At 42.9% G+C, this 25,058-nt stretch overlaps 1 protein-coding gene across 1 annotated transcript in view; it reads left to right on the forward strand.

The window, feature by feature from the left end:
- creb3l1 (cAMP responsive element binding protein 3-like 1) overlaps positions 1-21,988 on the forward strand; it is a 48,931-nt gene extending 26,943 nt beyond the window's left edge. Inside the window, exons 4-12 of the mRNA XM_017459334.3 lie at positions 862-946; positions 2,295-2,536; positions 3,838-3,987; positions 4,152-4,210; positions 5,411-5,479; positions 16,184-16,283; positions 17,736-17,886; positions 18,653-18,884; positions 19,651-21,988. Of these exons, the coding sequence (XP_017314823.1) occupies positions 862-946; positions 2,295-2,536; positions 3,838-3,987; positions 4,152-4,210; positions 5,411-5,479; positions 16,184-16,283; positions 17,736-17,886; positions 18,653-18,884; positions 19,651-19,687 (1,125 nt within the window). The 3' untranslated portion in view covers positions 19,688-21,988. The remainder of the gene's footprint in view (positions 1-861; positions 947-2,294; positions 2,537-3,837; positions 3,988-4,151; positions 4,211-5,410; positions 5,480-16,183; positions 16,284-17,735; positions 17,887-18,652; positions 18,885-19,650) is intronic.
- Positions 21,989-25,058: the final 3,070 nt, after the last annotated feature.

Raw genomic sequence — 25,058 nt, forward strand, 5'->3', positions numbered from 1 at the left:
TTACAATTCACAATAAAAGTGTTATTGCTATAAAATAAGTTTTCATTACATAAATGGGGTGGGGGTTAGGAAGAACATTCTTTTTTGCTTTAAGGGCTGTGTTCACAGTTCAAATCATTTTATTGTTTCTAATAAAACTTTTTATATTTACTCAATGATTTTCACAGATGATATAAATAACTAAATTGCCTGGGAGAAGGGGATAGGGGTCACTCTGGTCTTTAGTACAGAGCCACTCTATCTAGCGTCACTGATTTAGCTCAGACTTAGCAAGAAAGCCCCCTGTGCTCTTTCGGTATGTGTTATGAGTATAGGCATGCTTGTGCTGGAGTAGAGGGTGTCTCTGTCTTCAGCTGTGTTTACTGTCTGAGTCATCTAAGCCCTTTTAAACAAATGCCACCAAATACCATTAAATATACCGCATGCATCATGTATTTCTCTTCTGCAGAGAGTGCAGAGAGAGGAAAAGCAGACCTTACTGAGAACTGGAGAAATAAAATGGAAAAAACAAACAAACAAATAAACACCCTCCGTCCTGGGAAATGAAATGGTCCCTGGTTCTCCTGTTGTACACATGCCTACAGTTCCTTTCATGAAATGGAAATCAAAATCCAAAGTTCTCCCACACATACATGCATACATACACCACTCTGTACAACTGTGGTGAGCAGAAAAGCATGTCCGAGTGCACATCGAACCTTGAGGAAGATGAACTACAACAGCAGGAGACTACATGGGGTTTCCGCTCCTGCTTGTAAAGACTGGTTATTTAAGCTCCTGTGGTCTGTGCTGTGTCATACAGAGTCTGTAGAAATATAAATGCACATGAAAACATTGTATTGTTTTGCCTGGGTGTTTCAGGTGGCCCTAGAACAGAACTCAAACACAGTACCTACTATCAAAGCAGAACCCAGAGAGGTCAACCAGTTCCTCAGTGTCCCCACAGGTGATCTCACACACACACACACACACACACACACACACACACACACACACACACACACACACACACACACACACACACACACACTGTTATTTGAATTTTGAGTAAAACCAATGGCAATAGCTTTAGCCGCAAAAAAAAATATTTTTACTATATTTCTGCAAAACAGGCCTAAACCATGACACTACCAGCACCATGTGTCACAGATGATAAGGTTCTTATGCTGGAATGCAGTGTTTCCTTTCTCCAAACGTAACGCTTCTCATTTAAACCAAACATTCTCTTTTGGTCTCATCCATCCACAAAACATTTTTCCAATAGTCTTCTGGCTTGTCTTCAGAAAATCTGATGATGTTTTAGGTCATATTTATGCAGAGATATAGAAAATTCTAAAGGGCTCACACACTTTCAAGCAGCATTGTATGTTTTAGCTAACACCCACTGTATTATATGAACAGCTTATTGTATTATTGTATTATAGTTAATGCTTCCTATAACCCTGAATTTGTTAGCCCCTATTTTTTGCATTTAAAGTGCACAACCACATTAACACTACTCGCGTAAATCACTTTCGGCTGCAGTTCTAATGGTCTTGCTTCCTTTGTTTATCAGTTGCTTCAATTTTACATAAACACCTCTGCATTTACCCTGCTTTGGCAGTATAAATAAACTCTTCCTGTGGTGTGTGAAGGCCTCAGAGATTAAATTTAATCCCTCCAATCTCACACCTTTCAGTTTATGGTGAACGGCTCATCATAGCTAGTTTTTCAATTCATAAGTGCTACATTGTATGTGATCATTTCTTTTACATTTTTATAAATATAAGAGATATAAATGTTCTAATTGAATATAAAAAAGACAAACTGTATGTCCTAAACGTACTGTTATATCTAGGTATTGTCATCAGGCAGGTGGAGTCATTCTTTCTGTGGCTGAATAGGAGATTATTGAGCATATAGGGTACTAGGTAGACTCGAGAACCACTAAGTACCCTATACGCTATGTACTGAGCATTTACTGTGACTAGAAGTATTCGCACACAGTTTAAAGTGGAAAAAAACAATACCTCATAGATTCCTGATCCTAGTCCTAATAAGGTCTCCTAATTTACTAGACTAGGAATGGCTGAAGATCAGCACTGTGTATTGGTCTATGCTATGAGGTCTGAATTTCCAGTAGCTGAAGTCATTCAGTATAATGAGCTCAGAATGGACCTGTCTCAGCCAGCTGGGGCCTGCGGATACATAAATATACATTAGCGTAGGATGTCAAACTGTTTAGTATGAAATCCGTCTTACGGCATGTTAATATAATTATTATCAATAGTAACAGAGTAATGTTTTTTGTTCAGAGGAGCACCTGCAGCTCCCCCCGACTCCTCCCAGCAGTCACGGCAGCGACAGCGACGGATCGCAGAGTCCTCATTCGCTGCCTCCATCCAGCCCTGCCCGCATGCAGAGTCCTCATTCGCTGGCACCCTCGAGCCCCGCCCGCCTCCAGAGTCCTCATTCGCTAGCACCCTCCAGCCCTGCCCGCCACCCGGCTCGCTCCTCCACAGCCATCTCATCCTCTCCACTGCTCACTGCTCCACATGTAAGATGTGCATGCATCACTTCATGCATAACTCCAGTTACATGGGTTTTGGCTGCTGTTAAAGCAAACCTCCACCCTGAAATGCATTCAATATGTTTGTTGAAATATTTATGAGGTGATTAGCGATTCTGGTGCTAATTTGTTGGTTGTTGCTGTATTTTCACTCTTTCTGTGAGACGTCTGCTGCTCACATCACAGGGTGGGGGAGGGGTCTTGCTAGCACATTTACAATGGCATTTAGTAGAAAAATGTAAACTATGCCAATTGTAAGGGATAATGATCAGGATTCTCTGTTAGCTCCTAAAACCAGAGAGCTTCTGTTTTTCACTCGCCGTTTTCCAGAGATGTTCATATTACTTTCATATTAATGAATTGTAGAAATCGTGGAGACAGCAAATTTTCCACACGGTTTCAAACTCACCCGTTCCAAAAGGCAATGCAGCTCTACAACACCACATTGTTACAGTTCGTGACCTACTTAGCTTGTACAAGAGAAAGGTGAAGCTTTGTACAGATGAGACGTTTGAGGAACAGAGAGCTGGACAGTTTAAAAGACTAAAGCACTGCTGCATCACTCTATTTAGGCAGGTGTCAGTACCGGTGTGTTATGGAATGGCATTCTGGGTAACATGCTGTAGGAAACCTTTAACGAAAATAAACCAATATGCCAGTTATGGAAGTTTAAATAAAAAAAAAAAAATACGTCAACTCAGAATTTCATTATTAGATCAATTTTGGACACCACGGAATGTTAAGGATGTAGATTAATGTGCAAGTGGTTCGGGTGGAATCCCACTTCTGTGCAAGTTAGGATGCAAGTAGGCAGCTAGCAGTGTGCAGTAGTCAGTCTGAGGTTCGAACATGCATACTTATAGCATTGTATTTCTCCAGTAAGATAGTAGGCTGAATGCGCGTTGTGATGACGTCACATGACGTGTCTCTGCCCACATCTACAGAAGATCCGCATCAGTTTTGAAAAACTGCAAACTTTACGGAGTTTGCTTGATTTCGCGTTCATTTCTGCTCTCGCGAAATCACCCAATCCTGGAGGAACTGATTAATAGACCCTGACATTTCTCATGAGGGGAATATTCTTAGCCAGTTTATCATAGCTGCTTGTCATTAAACATATTCATCCGATTATTATTTTTCAACATTTCTATCAGTTAAAATGACACATTTAAGGATGCTTTAATTTGCAGTTATAGTTTTTGATAAATTGCTGATCTTTTTTTTCCTCCTCAATGCTGTTGGTCTTTATGCAGTTGTTTATTCAGTTTTCTTACGTTTATGCTGTACAGAAGTTACAGGGCACGTCAGGTCCACTGATGCTCACGGAAGAGGAGAAGCGGACGCTGATGGCTGAAGGTTACCCCGTCCCTAACAAACTCCCGCTGACCAAGACAGAGGAGAAAGCCCTCAAACGAGTTCGCAGGAAAATCAAAAACAAGGTTCGCTGGAAAGGCTTTAAATGACCACATGATATTTATGCTCAGTTCAACCATTCTGAAGTGGAAGATTGGAAGCAGCTCAGGCTTCACCCAGAGAAACACCGCCATTAAATGAAGAGTCATTCTTTCTGTCCTTACTCATTCGTTTCTCTGGTTTCCTCCAGATCTCAGCACAGGAGAGCCGTCGCAAGAAGAAGGAGTATGTGGAGTGTCTGGAGAAAAAGTATGAGCTGAGCTCTCTGCTTCTCACACACACACACACACACACACACACACACACACACACACACACACACACACACACACACACACACACACACTCTTTCTTATATTATTCTGCAGTTCAACCTCTTTGTCCTCATAATTCTCTGTCTCCTATCCATCTCCGTTTACTTCCTCTTCTTCTACTTCCATCTTGGCACACATCCTTTCCATTGCACACTCTCTCTCTCTCTCTCTCTCTACACACACACACATGCACGCACACACACATACAAACATACACACACACACACACACACACACACACACACACACACACACACACATACATATCTTTGCGAGGATCAAATGTCCCCAGAAGGATAGGAATATCTGAACTTGAGGACATTTTGCTGCTCACCAAAGTGACATTATATATAAAAATATATATATAAATAAACAAATATATTATATATATATATAATATTAAAATAGAAAAAAATTTAAAAAGTCAATAGTTCCTTTTGGGTGAGTGGTGCTGTGTGTGGTCAGGTTTATATATAGGCACAGCATTAATTACCTACACTAATAATTATGTCAATGGAAGGTCCTCACAAAGACTGTACCACACACACACACACACACACACACACACACACACACACACACACACACACACACACTATTAACATCTCCTGCTCCATATGTGTAATTTTTGGGTGATCGTTCCTATATTAAGGCCAGTGGCAGTGGTCCATAAATGTCTCGGTCAGTGTGTGTGTGTGTGTGTGTGTGTGTGTGTGTGTGTGTGTGTGTGTGTGTGTGTGAGTCATCCTAAGCTGCTTTTTAGGCTCTCATGGTTTAAAGAGCACACTGGAGAGACAGGATTCACATTTAAAACACACACACACACACACACACACACACACACACACACACACACACACACACTTTTATTTGACTCTTTTCCCTGTTCCAAATAAAGTAGAACAAATTTTTCAAAACAAAAGCAAACAGTTTACATTGTTTCTGATCCTTTTCTGCTAAGTTAAGCAGATGTAAGATGTAGTGTGATTCATGGATGCAGTAGGATGTGTGTAGTGGGCATTTGTGTAATCAGAGTTTAATGTCTGTGTGTGTGTGTGTGTGTGTGTGTGTGTGTGTGTGTGTGTGTGTGTGTGTGTGTGCGTGTGTGTGTGTGTGTGCGTGTGCGTGTGTGCAGGGTGGAGAACTACACTTCGGAGAACAATGAATTATGGAAGAAGGTGGAGACACTCGAAAGTGCAAACAGGTGAGACAGGAGCAGGGTGTGTGTTTGTGTGTGTGTGAGTGTGTGTGCGTAATTTGTGAATTTTAGCATGTGTTTAATTATGGAAAGTGCTACGGCACCATTCTGCCATTACAACAGTTCACTGCTACTGCCACACACAGCACGGTGCCTGCTTACTGCTCATTAAAAGATAAATTGTGTGTGAGCGTGTGTGTGTGAGTGTATGTGAGCGTGTGTGTGTGTGTGAGTGTATGTGAGCGTGTGTGTGTGTGTGAGTGTATGTGAGCGTGTGTGTGTGTGTGAGTGTATGTTGGCTCTGAGCTGCTTTGCACAGTACAGATCTTTCTGACTCAGCTACCGAAGTTCAAGCTGCACCAGTAGGGGGGTTTAGAATTGTGTGTGTGTGTGTGTGTGTGTGTGTGTGTGTGTGTGTGTGTGTGTGTGTGTGTGTGTGTGTGTGTGTGTGTGTGTGTAAAACCATGTGGGTGGCTTGGATCACAGACAATTCATTGTGTTTTTGATGCAAGAGCTGAGGCGATGTATTATTCCTGGACGCTCTGCAAGCTCCCCTGACCCATGGCATTTTGTGACAGAAGGTTTTTATTAATCATTTGTGCACTGATTTTCAGACGTTCTTTCATTTTGCGCACTTGTTTCTTAACCTTGTAACCTCACACACACGCACACACTTTTCTACTCATCTGGAGTCCCTGGATCACATGGAGCTACAGAGATCCAAATCTGATTCAGATCTGTGATCCCGTCTGGATCGGACGCTTGGCGTGGGAGATCTGCTCTGTTTTTGAGTGAGAATAATGGAGTAAAGGTGGGAGTGAGTGAGTGAGTGAGTGATGGTGAGTGAGTGAGTGAGTGAGTGATGGTTAGGGAGTGAGTGATGGTTAGGGAGTGAGTGAGTGAGTGAGTGATAGTGAGTGAGTCAGTGAGTGAGTGATGGTTAGGGAGTGAGTGAGTGAGTGAGTGATGGTTAGGGAGTGAGTGATGGTTAGGGAGTGAGTGAGTGAGTGAGTGATGGTTAGGGAGTGAGTGATGGTTAGGGAGTGAGTGAGTGAGTGAGTGAGTGAGTGAGTGATGGTTAGGGAGTGAGTGAGTGAGTGAGTGAGTGAGTGAGTGAGTGAGTGAGTGATGGTTAGGGAGTGAGTGAGTGAGTGAGTGAGTGAGTGAGTGAGTGATGGTTAGGGAGTGAGTGAGTGAGTGAGTGATGGTTAGGGAATGAGTGAGTGAGTGAGTGAGTGAGTGAGTGATGGTTAGGGAATGAGTGAGTGAGTGAGTGAGTGAGTGAGTGAGTGATGGTTAGGGAATGAGTGAGTGAGTGAGTGAGTGATGGTTAGTGAGTGAGTGAGTGAGTGAGTGAGTGAGTGAGTGATGGTTAGGGAATGAGTGAGTGAGTGAGTGAGTGAGTGAGTGATGGTTAGGGAATGAGTGAGTGAGTGAGTGAGTGATGGTTAGTGAGTGAGTGAGTGAGTGAGTGAGTGAATGATGGTTAGGGAGTGAGTGAGTGAGTGATGGTTAGGGAGTGAGTGAGTGAGTGAGTGAGTGATGGTTAGGGAGTGAGTGAGTGAGTGATGGTTAGGGAATGAGTGAGTGAGTGAGTGAGTGAGTGAGTGATGGTTAGGGAATGAGTGAGTGAGTGAGTGAGTGAGTGAGTGATGGTTAGGGAATGAGTGAGTGAGTGAGTGAGTGATGGTTAGTGAGTGAGTGAGTGAGTGAGTGAGTGAGTGAGTGAGTGATGGTTAGGGAGTGAGTGAGTGAGTGATGGTTAGGGAGTGAGTGAGTGAGTGAGTGTGTGAGTGAGTGAGTGAGTGAGTGAGTGATGGTTAGGGAGTGAGTGAGTGAGTGAGTGATGGTTAGGGAGTGAGTGAGTGAGTGAGTGAGTGAGTGAGTGAGTGATGGTTAGGGAGTGAGTGAGTGAGTGAGTGAGTGTGTGAGTGATGGTTAGGGAGTGAGTGAGTGAGTGAGTGAGTGTGTGAGTGATGGTTAGGGAGTGAGTGAGTGAGTGAGTGTGTGAGTGATGGTTAGCGAGTGAGTGATGGTTAGGGAGTGAGTGAGTGAGTGGTGGTTAGTGAGTGAGTGAGTGTGTGATGGTTAGGGAGTGAGTGAGTGAGTGAGTGAGTGAGTGAGTGATGGTTAGGGAGTGAGTGAGTGAGTGAGTGAGTGAGTGAGTGAGTGATGGTTAGGGAGTGAGTGAGTGAGTGAGTGAGTGATGGTTAGGGAGTGAGTGAGTGAGTGAGTGAGTGAGTGAGTGAGTGATGGTTAGGGAGTGAGTGAGTGAGTGAGTGAGTGAGTGAGTGAGTGATGGTTAGGGAGTGAGTGAGTGAGTGTGTGAGTGATGGTTAGGGAGTGAGTGAGTGAGTGAGTGTGTGAGTGATGGTTAGGGAGTGAGTGATGGTTAGCGAGTGAGTGATGGTTAGCGAGTGAGTGAGTGAGTGGTGGTTAGTGAGTGAGTGAGTGTGTGATGGTTAGGGAGTGAGTGAGTGAGTGAGTGAGTGAGTGAGTGAGTGAGTGAGTGATGGTTAGGGAGTGAGTGATGGTTAGGGAGTGAGTGAGTGAGTGAGTGATGGTTAGGGAGTGAGTGAGTGAGTGAGTGAGTGATGGTTAGTGAGTGAGTGAGTGAGTGAGTGATGGTTAGGGAGTGAGTGAGTGAGTGAGTGAGTGTGTGAGTGAGTGAGTGTGTGAGTGATGGTTAGCGAGTGAGTGATGGTTAGGGAGTGAGTGAGTGAGTGGTGGTTAGTGAGTGAGTGAGTGTGTGATGGTTAGGGAGTGAGTGAGTGAGTGAGTGAGTGAGTGAGTGAGTGAGTGATGGTTAGGGAGTGAGTGAGTGAGTGAGTGAGTGATGGTTAGGGAGTGAGTGAGTGAGTGAGTGAGTGAGTGAGTGATGGTTAGGGAGTGAGTGAGTGAGTGTGTGATGGTTAGGGAGTGAGTGAGTGAGTGAGTGAGTGAGTGAGTGATGGTTAGGGAGTGAGTGAGTGAGTGAGTGAGTGATGGTTAGTGAGTGAGTGAGTGAGTGAGTGAGTGAGTGTGTGAGTGATGGTTAGGGAGTGAGTGAGTGAGTGAGTGTGTGAGTGATGGTTAGCGAGTGAGTGATGGTTAGGGAGTGAGTGAGTGAGTGGTGGTTAGTGAGTGAGTGAGTGTGTGATGGTTAGGGAGTGAGTGAGTGAGTGAGTGAGTGAGTGAGTGAGTGAGTGAGTGAGTGAGTGAGTGAGTGATGGTTAGGGAGTGAGTGATGGTTAGGGAGTGAGTGATGGTTAGGGAGTGAGTGAGTGAGTGAGTGAGTGATGGTTAGGGAGTGAGTGAGTGAGTGAGTGTGTGAGTGATGGTTAGGGAGTGAGTGAGTGAGTGGTGGTTAGTGAGTGAGTGAGTGTGTGATGGTTAGGGAGTGAGTGAGTGAGTGAGTGAGTGAGTGAGTGAGTGAGTGAGTGAGTGAGTGATGGTTAGGGAGTGAGTGATGGTTAGGGAGTGAGTGAGTGAGTGGTGGTTAGTGAGTGAGTGAGTGTGTGATGGTTAGGGAGTGAGTGAGTGAGTGAGTGAGTGAGTGAGTGAGTGAGTGAGTGATGGTTAGGGAGTGAGTGATGGTTAGGGAGTGAGTGAGTGAGTGAGTGAGTGAGTGAGTGATGGTTAGGGAATGAGTGAGTGAGTGAGTGAGTGAGTGAGTGATGGTTAGGGAATGAGTGAGTGAGTGAGTGAGTGAGTGAGTGAGTGATGGTTAGGGAATGAGTGAGTGAGTGAGTGAGTGATGGTTAGTGAGTGAGTGAGTGAGTGAGTGAGTGAGTGAGTGAGTGAGTGATGGTTAGGGAATGAGTGAGTGAGTGAGTGAGTGAGTGAGTGATGGTTAGGGAATGAGTGAGTGAGTGAGTGAGTGATGGTTAGTGAGTGAGTGAGTGAGTGATGGTTAGGGAGTGAGTGAGTGAGTGAGTGAGTGATGGTTAGGGAGTGAGTGAGTGAGTGATGGTTAGGGAATGAGTGAGTGAGTGAGTGAGTGAGTGATGGTTAGGGAATGAGTGAGTGAGTGAGTGAGTGAGTGAGTGATGGTTAGGGAATGAGTGAGTGAGTGAGTGAGTGATGGTTAGTGAGTGAGTGAGTGAGTGAGTGAGTGAGTGAGTGAGTGATGGTTAGGGAGTGAGTGAGTGAGTGATGGTTAGGGAGTGAGTGAGTGAGTGAGTGATGGTTAGGGAGTGAGTGAGTGAGTGAGTGAGTGAGTGAGTGAGTGATGGTTAGGGAGTGAGTGAGTGAGTGAGTGAGTGTGTGAGTGATGGTTAGGGAGTGAGTGAGTGAGTGAGTGAGTGTGTGAGTGATGGTTAGCGAGTGAGTGATGGTTAGGGAGTGAGTGAGTGAGTGGTGGTTAGTGAGTGAGTGAGTGTGTGATGGTTAGGGAGTGAGTGAGTGAGTGAGTGAGTGAGTGAGTGATGGTTAGGGAGTGAGTGAGTGAGTGAGTGAGTGAGTGAGTGATGGTTAGGGAGTGAGTGAGTGAGTGAGTGAGTGAGTGAGTGAGTGAGTGATGGTTAGGGAGTGAGTGAGTGAGTGAGTGAGTGATGGTTAGGGAGTGAGTGAGTGAGTGAGTGAGTGAGTGAGTGAGTGATGGTTAGGGAGTGAGTGAGTGAGTGTGTGAGTGATGGTTAGGGAGTGAGTGAGTGAGTGAGTGTGTGAGTGATGGTTAGGGAGTGAGTGATGGTTAGCGAGTGAGTGATGGTTAGTGAGTGAGTGAGTGTGTGATGGTTAGGGAGTGAGTGAGTGAGTGAGTGAGTGAGTGAGTGAGTGAGTGAGTGATGGTTAGGGAGTGAGTGATGGTTAGGGAGTGAGTGAGTGAGTGAGTGTGTGATGGTTAGTGAGTGAGTGAGTGAGTGAGTGATGGTTAGGGAGTGAGTGAGTGAGTGAGTGAGTGATGGTTAGTGAGTGAGTGAGTGAGTGAGTGATGGTTAGGGAGTGAGTGAGTGAGTGAGTGAGTGTGTGAGTGAGTGAGTGTGTGAGTGATGGTTAGCGAGTGAGTGATGGTTAGGGAGTGAGTGAGTGAGTGGTGGTTAGTGAGTGAGTGAGTGTGTGATGGTTAGGGAGTGAGTGAGTGAGTGAGTGAGTGAGTGATGGTTAGGGAGTGAGTGAGTGAGTGAGTGAGTGAGTGATGGTTAGGGAGTGAGTGAGTGAGTGTGTGATGGTTAGGGAGTGAGTGAGTGAGTGAGTGAGTGAGTGATGGTTAGGGAGTGAGTGAGTGAGTGAGTGAGTGATGGTTAGTGAGTGAGTGAGTGAGTGAGTGAGTGATGGTTAGGGAGTGAGTGAGTGAGTGAGTGTGTGAGTGATGGTTAGGGAGTGAGTGAGTGAGTGAGTGTGTGAGTGATGGTTAGCGAGTGAGTGATGGTTAGGGAGTGAGTGAGTGAGTGGTGGTTAGTGAGTGAGTGAGTGTGTGATGGTTAGGGAGTGAGTGAGTGAGTGAGTGAGTGAGTGAGTGAGTGAGTGAGTGAGTGAGTGAGTGAGTGATGGTTAGGGAGTGAGTGATGGTTAGGGAGTGAGTGAGTGAGTGAGTGAGTGATGGTTAGGGAGTGAGTGAGTGAGTGAGTGTGTGAGTGATGGTTAGGGAGTGAGTGATGGTTAGGGAGTGAGTGAGTGAGTGGTGGTTAGTGAGTGAGTGAGTGTGTGATGGTTAGGGAGTGAGTGAGTGAGTGAGTGAGTGAGTGAGTGAGTGAGTGATGGTTAGGGAGTGAGTGATGGTTAGGGAGTGAGTGAGTGAGTGAGTGTGTGATGGTTAGGGAGTGAGTGAGTGAGTGAGTGAGTGATGGTTAGGGAGTGAGTGAGTGAGTGAGTGAGTGATGGTTAGTGAGTGAGTGAGTGAGTGAGTGAGTGATGGTTAGGGAGTGAGTGAGTGAGTGAGTGATGGTTAGGGAGTGAGTGAGTGAGTGAGTGAGTGATGGTTAGGGAGTGAGTGAGTGAGTGAGTGAGTGATGGTTAGGGAGTGAGTGAGTGAGTGTGTGATGGTTAGGGAGTGAGTGAGTGAGTGAGTGAGTGTGTGATGGTTAGGGAGTGAGTGATGGTTAGGGAGTGAGTGAGTGAGTGAGTGTGTGAGTGATGGTTAGGGAGTGAGTGATGGTTAGGGAGTGAGTGAGTGAGTGAGTGTGTGAGTGATGGTTAGGGAGTGAGTGATGGTTAGGGAGTGAGTGAGTGAGTGAGTGAGTGATGGTTAGTGAGTGAGTGAGTGAGTGAGTGATGGTTAGGGAGTGAGTGAGTGAGTGAGTGAGTGAGTGAGTGTGTGATGGTTAGGGAGTGAGTGAGTGAGTGATGGTTAGGGAGTGAGTGATGGTTAGGGAGTGAGTGAGTGAGTGAGTGAGTGAGTGATGGTTAGGGAGTGAGTGAGTGAGTGAGTGAGTGTGTGATGGTTAGGGAGTGAGTGAGTGAGTGATGGTTAGGGAGTGAGTGATGGTTAGGGAGTGAGTGATGGTTAGGGAGTGAGTGAGTGAGTGAGTGTGTGAGTGATGGTTAGGGAGTGAGTGATGGTTAGGGAGTGAGTGAGAGAGTGAGTGATGGTTAGGGAGTGAGTGAGTGAGTGAGTGAGTGAGTGAGTGATGGTTAGGGAGTGAGTGATGGTTAGGGAGTGAGTGATGGTTAGGGAGTGAGAGGAAGTGAACAAAGGAGAGAGTGAAGGAGTATTACTTCACAACCAGAATGAAGGTTTATGAATGCTTCTGTTCAGCTCAGTGAACCTGAACTCCGCAGTCACGCTGCTGATCCACTCTGTCACTGCTGTTTAAATTGTTTCATTCTGAGTGACTTACAGAGTTTTAAAAAAATAACATAACTTAGAAGGAAAAATTAAATCCTAAAGAAAACAACCTGATTAATAAAGTTTAATTCGATTCAATTCAGTTTGATTTGTACAGCACTTTTACCAATAGACAAAGTAACTTTACAGAAATATGGATATAGATGTAGACTCCTAATGAGCAAGCCGGAGCTGCCTGATCCATCCTGATGGATCCTGACCCTGGAACATAGATTGTTGGATGGATTGTCCTGATGGATCCATCCTGACCCTACTTCTGCTTGGACTTCTTATCAACCGGAAGTCACGTGCTGCTGCTGAGGACGGCTCCACATGGTGCAGTCTAGAGATCATTACTGAGGATGGGACCACTTAAAAACCATAAAGATGGCTTTGGACCTCAATTCATATGAACAGTTATGCTGTGATGCCTAGAACTACAATTGCTATGATAGCTTTAGGACTGCAATTACCACAAGTCTCCATCAGTGAACAGTGGAGAAGTTCAACAAAACAGATTTCATGTAAAAACTGTACTGAATTTTCTTGGTTACACAACTGCACTATTTGAGCATGTGATATTAGCACATTTATAGAAGGGGTTTACTTCTAATCGCGCTATCCGGTGTCACCCAGACGAGGACGGGTTCCCTTTTGAGTCGGGTTTCTCTCAAAGTTTCTTCCTCACATCGTCTCAGGGAGTTTTTCCTCACCACCATCACCATACTCCTTACTCATACATTTACAAATCTATATCCTGAATTGATATATTTCTGTAAATCTAAGTTCCAGTCTTCAGCTGTCCAGGTTTGGTGAGCCTGTGCCCACTGTAGCCTCAGATTCCTGGAGAGGAACCTGCCCATCTGCCCCAAGGCTTAACGTGTTGTGTGTTCTGACATGCTTTTCTGCTCACCACGGTTGTATAGAAAGCTTATTTGAGTTCCTATAGACTTCCTGTCAGATCAAACCAGTCTGGCCACTCTCCTCTGACCTCTCTCATCAGCAAGCCGTTTCTGCCCATAGAACTATCGCTCACTGGATGTTTTTATTTAATTTTTTTTTGCACTTTTCTGTGTAAACTCTATACACTAATATGTTAATATACTGATGGATTGATTTATTAAAGTAAACGCATATGTAGTGGAATGGATGGATAGACTGATGGCCAGAGAGTGCCTCTGTGATGAAGTGTACTGATTATAGAATTGTGTTCACGGCATCTGCAGCCCCCCAGTGGGCTATAGTGGTACTGCAGAGGGTATCCATAAAGTCTGAAATCATTCCACCAGTGGAAAATAAGTGTGAAGTTCAGTCTAGTGAGGACTTAACACACTTAACTAGAGCGCCTCGCAAATGTCTGTCCATCTATATACACACTGGCGCTTCAACGTACAAGCAATGCCTCCTTTTAAAATAAACGTAATGTACGCTTCCTCATTTTATCATACCAAAACGAGTTATTAAATGCAAATATATGATAAACATTGATATATTTAGATGGGCGGTCTGTATAAATGTTCATTCCAGTCCTCGAGCTGCTCAAATGGCTACAACTGAAACATTGTGACATTTAACAGTTATATCTCTCATTAGCACAGGAAAAAGAAAACAAATAAATACAAAGATGAACAAAAGTATAGCTATTTCTGCTGTACGGGATTAATAAATGATTGAATAAATTCCGAAGTATATAAAAGAATAAATTTTCACACACTAAAAAATAATAATAATAATTAGGATAAATATTTATGTTTTATATTGGCAGATGAGAATTGAATTCTCAGGTACTTCGCTGTCCAAATACAGGTCTTATAAAACATCTGATTCGGATAAAGTGTGTATTTTATGTCCAAAACAAACAAATTAGAGATATTTTATGTAACAGGTCATTAGTTAGACTTAGAACAGCAAAAACAAAACCCCACTACAACCCCACCACAACACACACACACACACACACACACACACACACACACACACACACACACACACACACACACACACACACAGAAGAATATGTCTTGGCTGTTGAACTTGTTTTGAGAGAAGACACAGTGGGTTTCAGGGTTTTACTGAGAGACTGAGAGAGTGATGGAGTTTAAATGGAAACAGACACAAATTCTTTTCCAGCTCAGTGTTATTCCTAGGCTATAGTCTTTAGCCACAGTCTAGAGTCCTAATGAGCTCGAACTGTAAGGAAAACCTCCCTATGATGAAAAAAGAAAGAAATCTCATAACCTCAGTTAATTTGGAAGAAAACGAGAGAAGGAAAGATGGTGTTTTATAGCAGTTCATTTTAGTTTGATTGATTTTTGAACACTTGAGTCACACCTCTCACTTAGCAAGGAATCTCACATAGCGTTCCTCTTTACTTGTGCTTGCGGTGCTTGGACACCAGAGCGCGCTGTATTGCTGTCTACACAGACATCGTGTCCACTCTTGTGAAAATGACTTTTACCTGCGTCCCAATTCACCTACTTATACTATGTTCTCTTGTGTATGTAGTCTCTTTTTTTTTTGTGAAGAAAAACTACATACTTTTGAGTGTGTAGTAAAAGAGTATGCAAGTACAGGGATGTACGTACAACACATCGTGTAACGGAAGAGAACGCTGTCACCGTAAACAAACTCCTCGTTACATTTCAGCTTTTCTTCATTCTTCTATATACTGTACAGTTTCATTCATCACTCCCTTGACTTATTTTGTTCCACATTTCATTTACACCTCTGTAAAATGTGTGCTTGAATGGAGTGATGTAAAAATGAGTACTAAACAAACGTAAACGGGTTAGCATGCTTGCACTTCTGGTCCCATCGTCCCGAAGTCAGTGGGGTTTTCTGAATGGGTGTTTTTTTTGTTAAATGCCTGAAATAATGTCTGTGGTGAACACAAGCAAAAGATATTTTCACGTTTTATTCTATGACATAAAATACACCAGTAATACCCTATAGGTGATTTTGTTAAGCTTTTACGCGTCTTGAAAAAGGCAGTGGCTAACAAGTGGATAAACGGGACTGCAGAGGTTGTTGGGATATTAAACACCACGAACAGGAAAACTCATCTACTACAGCCTTGTTGTGTTTATACTCACGCTCCTGCAAACTATTCCAACTCAAACTTTCCCACTTGTAGCTTTATCAATGCATAGTATTTGCCAATTGTAGTGTTGTTGTTTTTTTCTCAGATTGTTGTGCTGTAAAGCTTCGTGGCAGTGATGGTGAAGTCATGTGACCGTGGTGTAGTTTGTTTATAGCCTAGAACTATATAACTTATAGGCATCAATTCATCAATTCATAAAAGTTGTTCATTATTATCTTAAGAAGATTATCTTATTGAACAAAACGTGTAAGAATCATAAACGTGTTGGTCACAGAGTTTATTTTCTGCAATAATGCAAAAGCCAGTGGATAAAACTCCAGGGTGATGCTAACTTCCGGGTTGGCCGACAAAAATATGTAATTTTTGCTGCACTCTATTCGGCAAAGCAAACCGTCACAAAGCTCCTCCTCCCTCGTGCAAGGAGTTGTGGGCAATATTAACTGACAAAGTGTTCACGGATCCGCCCATCAGAACAATCAGCCGGAAACAGTAGACCATCCTGGTATGTTCAGGAAACTCATTTCAACATTCAACTACTATTTAGTATGGATAGCATGCGCATTGAGACGCAGGGATGGACTCTGTATCTGTAAATGGACTGGTAGAGGGGGAAGTAAAATGAAGATAAAGAGAACGGATTAGGTAATGTACTCTTACAGAGCTGTCCTCAGAAATATGTGTTTTGGAAGAAAGAGACGGTGTCTTACGTTCCATCATTACTAGATGAATTACTGTGTGTTTCCAACAGCTCCTACGATAATGGAATGAAAGTAGGATGAATGGATGCCTAACTTTATTAAAGACAGATGGACACTCACAGACACGCAGTAGAAGGGTCTTAAAATCCTGCTTTTGCTTTCTGCAGGTCTTTGCTGCAGCAGTTACAGAAGCTTCAGGCTCTAGTCAGTGGCAAAGTACCTCGATCCTGTAAGATGGCGTCCACACAGACCGGGACCTGTCTCATGGTATGCTCTCGCAGATACTTCTTCACTCTTTTGAAGATTTTAGGTGTGTTTTTATAAAGTGGGAAGCAAAAAGTCACATTATGTGTGTATACTGGACTAACCTGAGGAAGTACTAATAAACACCAAGCAAATTGTTGCAGAGAAACAGGAACACACCCACTGGCATCAGTTATAACAATTATTCACCCTTTATTGCATGTTTTACCTTGATCTCTATCTCTCTATCTATCTGTCTGTCTGTCGGTCTATCTGTCGGTCGGTCGGTCGGTCGGTCGGTCTGTCTATCCATCTATCTATCTATCTATCTATCTATCTATCTGTCTGTCTATCAATCTATCTATCTATGTGTCTATCTTTCGTCAGTCGGTCGGTCTATCTGTCTGTCTATCGATCGATCTATCTATCTATCTATCTATCTATCTGTCTGTCGGTCTATCTGTCTGACTGTCAGTCTATGTCTGTCTATCCGTCTATCTATCTATCTATCTATCTATCTATTTATCTATCTGTCTGTCGGTCTATCTGTCTATCTATCTGTCTGTCTGTCTGTCGGTAGGTCTATCTGTCTGTCTATCCATCTTTCTATCTGTCTGTCTATCTATTTATTTATTAGTTTTTTTCTATCCCCAATTTAAAAATTTGCATAAAACACAATGAGACAAATCCTAGTACTCTCTCTCGCTCTCTCTCTCTCTCTCTCTCTCTCTCTCTCACACACACACACACACACACACACACACACACACACACACACACACAGAGTATAATTATAATTACTCAACTGCAAGCATAAGGCCTGTAATTAATCTTTTACACCCTAATTCATATAGTTATTAATCTCATACAGTTCTATCACTCTTGAATGTTAACACTGTATAAATTATATGGTTAGTATTTTAGAAACATAAAAGGTAAAAACCTAACAAGCATAGAGACCCTAACTCATAGCTGATCCGTGTAATTAGTGTGCTAGTGCATTGCGGTGTGTGTACAGTACTGTAAAGACATGAGCTGATCTAGAGTCATGTTATTTTCACTTCATTACACTACACACATTATGATGATGCCACAGATGTTTGTGGCCTGAAGTCCTAGAGAGCGTACTGTAATTGGCGCCGCTCTGTGTCCTCTCTTTTGACTGGAGTGGCTCTAGCCAATCATGTTCATTAGTGATATGGAACAGAGAAGATAGCACTCTCCTCTGAGCGTATTCAGCCGTCCTGTGATGTTTCATGAGCAGCAGGATAAAAAGATGCGCTGTAAGTGTTGTGGCCTGAATTGGGAGGAAAATGTGTATAAATCTAAAAAGGAAAAAAAGACAGTAAAATGCCTATTAAAATGGTGTAAACAGAGAGAGTGTGCTTGAGTGAGTGAGTGTCACACTGACTCTAGATTAGCTGGTTGCGGCGGAGCGGCGCTCTCACCGTGTGTGTGGTTCCTCCTCTCGGCCAGGTGGTGGCGCTGTGTTTTGTGCTGGTTTTGGGCTCGCTGGCTCCCTGCCTGCCTGAACTCTCACTCTACTCTCCTTCCTCCTCATCCTCACCATCACACACGGTGAAGTCCGGCCCGCTTCCCGCGACTCACCTCTACACCACCAGCCAGGGTACGTGTCCCTCAGGATGTTAGATTACTGTGTATTAATGTTAGATTAATGCAGTGCTTCTCACTCTCATCTCACACCACATTACATACAACACCTTCGACAGTCTAACAGACTACAGACTATTTGTCTCTGTCTGTCTGTCTGTCTGTCTTTGTCTCTCTCTGTTTCTCTGTCTCTCTATCTGTCTCGTGTGCACTTTACCTCTGTCTGCCTGTATATATGTGTCCCTCTGTCTCTCTGTTGTTGTGTCTCTATTGGATGTCTCATTCTGAGATATCATCCCATAACCCTCACCAGCCTTCTCTCTCATCACACACTCACACACACATACTCACACACACACACACACACACACACACACACACACACACACACACACACACACACACACACACTCACACCTGCACACTTACACAATTGCTTCTGAACATCATCTCTCCGCTATTCAAATGTCTCCTCCATTTTGAGTAAGGCTGGCTGTGTTGCCATAGTAACTGAAGATCAGATCAGGCCTGAGTCAGTGCATTGTAGTTCTTATCACACACACACACACACACACACACACACACACACACAACAATGCATTAATACATAATATGTCAGCATAAATCATGCAACAATGTTTTCTGAAGACTGTTTGTCTAACAACACCAACAACACTAACACTACAGTATTGCTTTTGTTGTTGTTGTTGTGGTATAGCTCGCAAAAACTGTGCTTTATATTGTGTGTGTGTGTGTGTGTGTGTGTGTGTGTGTGTTTGCAGTCCGCTCCCGCAGCCTGCTCTTCTATGAGGAGGGTTCCCCGCTGGAGAACAGCCACAGGGGCGTGCTGAGTGTAAAGGGGGGGGAGGGGGAGCCACACCAATACACACAGGACCTGAAAGAGACCCACAAGCAGACTCACGCTCACATCAGTACGTACCTGAACCCAACACAGTCCAACAAGAACAGCAGTGGCACCCCCCTCCTCCACCGGGAACAACACTACCATACACGGTGAGCAAAACACACACACACACACGTTATGTTAATAAATATACACATATATTCTTATTTATATGACTCACTCAGCTACTACAAAAAGTCAGCTTGCACACTGTAAATGTAAACAAAACCCATCCAATACTGAATAAAAAAAGAATGAAAGATTTCCGCGACTATTATTCGATTTCATCAGTAATTACTCAGCATTAAGGCCGTTTTCACACATGGCTTGTTTGGAGCATTTGTTTTGGAACCTGGTGCGTTTGCTCCTGTGGTTAGTTTAGATATTTTAAACCCGCAGCAAAACAGTCGGGTCGAGAAAGCCTCGTTCAGATGGTGCGGAGCGGTTCGCTTGTGGTGAGAAAGCAATCTGACCCAACGGGCCTCGATCCAACCGCTATAGCAATGCTTAATGGGAACTGTGTTAAGTGAATAGTGTGCTTGTTTTGCTAATGGCTCACAACATGAATCGTAGTTTCATTTGGACCAAAGATGATGTCAAATTTGGTCTGACTAACATGTTTCGGAACGGCTTTCGTAAATGCATAGAATGATTATTTTACATCATTTTCATCTCATCAAACCTTCATGTCCCTCACATAAGTGTTGGGTTGATGTGACAGGGGCGAAAATCATCTGTTTGGCCATTTTTAAAACACTGTATCAACCTCAATATGATCTCAACATGGGCATAGATCCAAGAGAGAAGGATCCAAGTTTCAAAAAAATTATATAAATATCTGATATCCATCTTCCTTTATTTATTTATTTATTTTAGACAGCATGATCCTGATGGAGGTGCTGAATATTTCTAACCCCTCTGAGCGGAGCTGCCTACATCACGCAGGCCTCCGCTGACCTTCGACCCCACGTCATCCAGGCCCTACTCCCAGTGGCGCTCCCTAGTGTTACCACTCTTTCGCTCTACAAAACCAGGACATCGTACACCACTCTCAGACACACAGCCTGGACACACCAACGTGCAAAAAGAAGACAGAGAAGAGACAACAGAAAAACGATCCGGAGTGAACGAGTGACGGAGCGAGCGAGGAAGCCGCTCTTCTCTCTAAAATCACACCAAATTAGTATTCCTGTTCCTAAGATTTCTTTTCCTCTCTGTTCCCTTTCCAAAAAAAACAAACAAAACAACAACAACATTCCAGTACTGGTGGAAAAACAGGTGCCTGGTGTTCTGAGCATTCATTTCTTTTTCACTTTCATAACAGAGTTCATTTTATGTGCCAAAAGTGTTAAACAGAACGACAAGATCTTGGTGCAGCTTGTTCGGCAGTGTTTTACGATGGGCAGCGCTTCCTTGACTGGGCGTGGCTAAGGCTCAGAGAATTTCGTTCCAATTCCCAGTTGACTGACGGACGTTTTCAGATCTTCTCAACATCTCCCACTCATAAAGCCTGATTCGAAACAGAAATGTGATTACGTTGATTTGTTTTAACATCTACATTGTGATTTTGAAATGGAATATTTCCATGTCTACGTACATGAATCATGTCATGTCTAATACTTCTGGCACAAACTTAAGCTCATACTTTAATTAAAAGCAGTGTATTCTTCTTTTTTTTAATCACTACGACACAAGATCGGTTGATGCGTTGAGTTAAAGCTGGACTGCACTTGTTTTGCACTAGGAAAACTAATTGATTTAAGTGCCTTCAAGTTCTTTTTTTTCCATGTAGTCATATTTAAGATGTACTATTTTCTTAACCTCCAGTCTTCTCTCTTAGATTCTTTTAGCTTAATACGAATTAATAAAGGTATTTTTTATTTTTATTTTCTTTTTTTTTGTACTATTTTAAATTTGAAAATCTAGATGCATTTGTACTGAATTTAAAGTATCCATAATATATTCTAGTATTGTCAGCATTCCAAAAAGAGCATATTTATTTTATGCACAAAAAAAAAGAAAAGTGAAAAGTTTTTGTTCTTTTTTTTTTATTTTTTTTTTAAAATAATTGCTATGGATGATGTAAAATTTACATGATCTTTTTTTTTGTCATAACTGTTAAACAGTTTTTGTGTTATCTTTATTCTGTATAAAGAAAAGAAAGTTTTGTATATAGGGTGGTTGGAACCAGGACAATCAGCAGTAATGCCATCATAGTTAGAAATCTCCTTTCTTTCATGCAGAATATTGTTTTTATTTTTTGTTTTGTTTTTAAATACATTTTTTACTACGCAGATACGTACACATACCTTTACATTATACACATGAGAACCTGGATACCGTTGAAGTGAAGGCATTCATACACATTTCAAATGTACAGTGCATCATGTAAAACTCATTTCAGTTATTTCTAATGGTGTGATTATATGTGCCATCATTCTTACATCATGTACATTATAGCCATCATCCATATGATCTGATTATTCTTGTAAAACAAAACAAAAAAGTCACATGTAATGCCACCAATCTATAGTGCAACTCACAATCTCCCCAGATTGTAACACTTTAAATGGCTTTGTATTTGGTAATGATGAACCACATCAAGCTGCTGTCCAGGAGGTGATTTTCTTGTGTTTTCTACCCTATAGTTTATCGAATAGTTGTTCTATCATTAGATTCGTCTCGTCGAAATTGTTGGAAAATATCAACGTGTACAGTATACTTTTGACAGCGTCAATGCAACTTTGGGTCTCCGTAAATAAATTCGTCCGTCGGGGTTAAAGTCTGGATCAACACTTCTCTAGAGCTTGGTTCAGAGTTAATAGAGTTGCCTTGGACTTCCATAACTCAAGCTAGGTTTCGTGTCTAAAATACGTGGAGGAGGAAATGCTTTAAAAATCTAGATCTCAGTGTAATTATTGTTGGTACCGCCTGTGTCCTCATCCTTTTTGTTGCCTTTTTGTACATATGACATTGATGGTCAATTCTATCTGTAAATATGGAGGATGTATTTTTATATTTCTGATGCGCTTTGGTATTCACTACGCGCCTGGGTGGGGCTTATGGACCTGATGCTGAACTGTGGCGCTGTTTCGCTTTCTTGCTGCATGTTTCTCTCTCTGTGCTTCAAACTTCTGTATGTTACTGTCTACTGTCTATATTATACCAAAGTAGAGTTAGAATGAAGCAAAATACAAAAATTTGCAGAAGCAAACCTCGGTCTCCTTGTGTTATTTATTCCTGGTTATAAAATGTGTATATAAATGCAGGATGGATACCACTGCTATTATTATACACCCATAACCAAACACTACAGCACTGCAGTGCCTGAAACAGCTCAACGGTTTGTTAATCACAGTGTAGGATTACCGTTCGATCACTAGGGGTCAGTGTGGTCTTTACAGTCACTCAGCACGAGGTTACTCACTTCCTGATTTTAAGACACTGAACTGAAAATGCAGGTTGGGGGAGGTTACAAGTAGAACCCGTGGGTATCCGAGGGGTCCAAACACCCTTTTTTCAAGCTAAGAACCCTTAAAGAATACCGTTTGAACATAAAACAATATCAAATAGCTCTATGGATTAATATCACAATGCCACTTTGTGGTGTCACATGATGGGGTCAAATTTATCATGTCAAAGTAGTCACACATTACATCTGTTTTTTGTCATTTTTCTGTTACTGTTACAAAGTAGCACATAGATTATGGTGAGGCAGGGCAACATTAATAACATTAACAGATTTAAGTTGTGAGGCTGCCATACTTGATGTATGCTTTAGGCTTCTATCTAGTACTGTACAATTGTGGAGTAATGCTGTAATAGGCAGATGAGAGTTGACAACTTAGAGCCATCTAGCATACAGTCTACCAGCTCTATCTGAGCGGTTTTAGGTGTACTTTTGTTCGACTGTGTTCAATAGAGCAGGTGTGTTTCCCGTGAGCAAATATCCTTAACCAGGGCTGCTAGGTTTCAGCAGAGGTTCCAGCCCAACTGCACCTCAAAAACCACACGAAAGACCTGAAACTAGCCCAAACCATTCAGGTATTGGAAAAGGGAGACATATTTTCTTCTTTTTCTCATCCTTTTTGTGGGAAACAAGGTCACCATTATTGATGTATGGACACTGTCCACTCCACAATCCCCCTTCCCCTCTCCCAAACTTTGTGATAGAGCTTACAATAGAAATGGCTCTGTACATCATAGACACACTGTCTGCACTTACACTTTGCCGTTGTTTGAGGGAGTTTATTTGTTTTTAACTGCAATTATCTGCAGATAACTACCCCAGCCCTGTTATTAACTGCCCTGTCGACTGTGTGTATGGTGCAGTGTCCATGCCTGCCCCAAAGAGCCTTTACTTGTGCTTTTTGCAATTCTCATTTTTGACCACTAGGTGTGATAATAACTATATGGATCTAAAAAGGGCAGTGAGTGAGCTGCCCCACAGCTGAACACAGACCAAATCAATAGAACATTGGCTAATATCAAATGTTGTTCTTGTTCCTCCATCAGCTGCTCCTGTTAGGGGTCGCCACAGCACGTTATCCATCCCATCCATCCATCTATTTTCTGTACCGGTTATCATACACAGGGTCGCAGGGAGCCTGGAGCCTATTCCAGGTGACATGGGACATAAGGCAGGGGACACCCTGGATGGGGTGCTAATCCATCGCAGGGCACAATTACACACACACACACACACACACACACACACACACACACACACACACACACACACACACATGCACGCACGCACGCACCCATTCACACACTGTGGACAATTTAGAGATGACAATCAGCCTACAGCACATGCTTTTGGACCGGGGGAGGAAACCGGAGTACCCAGAGGAAATCCCCAAAGTACAGGGAGAACATGCAAGCTTCTCGCACACAGGACGGAGGTGAAAAACAGCAAATCATTCGTCCACATATTTGATTTGGCACAGGTTTTAAACTGGATGCCCTTCCTGGCGCAACCCTCCAATTTTATCCAGGACTGGTACAGGCACTGATAGTGCAACCCCTAGTGGCTGGGTTGGTTCCCTGCATGGAAATCAAACCCAGGCTGTGGCGGTGAGAGTACAGGATCCTTAGCTGCTAAACCACCAGGTAACATTGACTAATATCAAATGAGAACATTTTATAAAAGCTTTGATCAATCAAAAGAGGTCATTAATCAATGGAATTTAAAATATAGGGGTTGGCATTGGCAATATACATGATATATGATATGCACTCACTGACCACTTTATTGGGAACACTTGTACACCTGCACTGTCAGTTATTCAATCTTCCATTCATGTGTCAGTAGCACAATGCACAAAATCCTGCAGATACAGGTCAAGCATGAACTTCAGTTAATGTTCACACCAAACATTAGAACGGGGGAAACGCGATCTCAGTGACTCTGACTGTGGCATGGTTGCTGGTTTGAGTATTTCAGAAACTCCTCAGAATCTCCATTCGTGTACAGCAGTCTCTGGCGTTTACACATACTGGTGTGAAGAACAAAAAATGAAAGGGGGTGGAACACTTTGTTGAAAGGAAAGGTCAGAGGAGAAGACTGGCCAGACTGGTTCAAACTGACAGGAAGGCTATGGAAACCTAAATAACTGCTCTTTTAACTGTTGTGAAACTGAGCAGATGATGATTAAAGAAAAGAAAAAAAAGATCCTATCTGCCAATCGAGTCTCCACTGTGTAACTTCACATTCCTGTTCTTGGCTGCTAGGAGTGGAACCTGATGTGTTCCTCTGCTGTTGTAACCCATCTGCCTCAACCCAATTCCTGCTGATGTATTTAATGCTGCTGCTTCTTCCCAGTGATGACGTGTGTGACTTAGAGGAAATAAAAGATAGACACACACACACACACACACACACACACACACACACACACACACACACACACACACACACTCACACACACACACTGCAGCCATAAAGCAGGCCTTCACTCATTCCAACAACAGATGGACTACATGCATGCTGCATGATAGACTCGACTTATTAAAAGGTTAAGCCTCTTACACAATACTGAACATACGGGAATTCCTACATGAGGCTGCTGGACAGTTCATGGATCTAAAAATAGAGCGGAATTGATTGTTTTCCCCCGCAGTCTGTGGGCAAATGACTAAAAATTACTTTTTTTTCCTGTTATGTTCTTAAGCTAGATGTGATTCATCGTCTTAACACTAAGGGTACACTTCAAATGAATTTAAAATAAATATCCAGTAGGTCAGTTGTCTCTTCATAGAACATTTGTGTCTATCAGAAAATC

The sequence above is a fragment of the Ictalurus punctatus genome, chromosome 27 (genome assembly GCF_001660625.3).
Source record: "Ictalurus punctatus breed USDA103 chromosome 27, Coco_2.0, whole genome shotgun sequence".
Classification (NCBI taxonomy): Eukaryota; Metazoa; Chordata; class Actinopteri; order Siluriformes; family Ictaluridae; genus Ictalurus; species Ictalurus punctatus.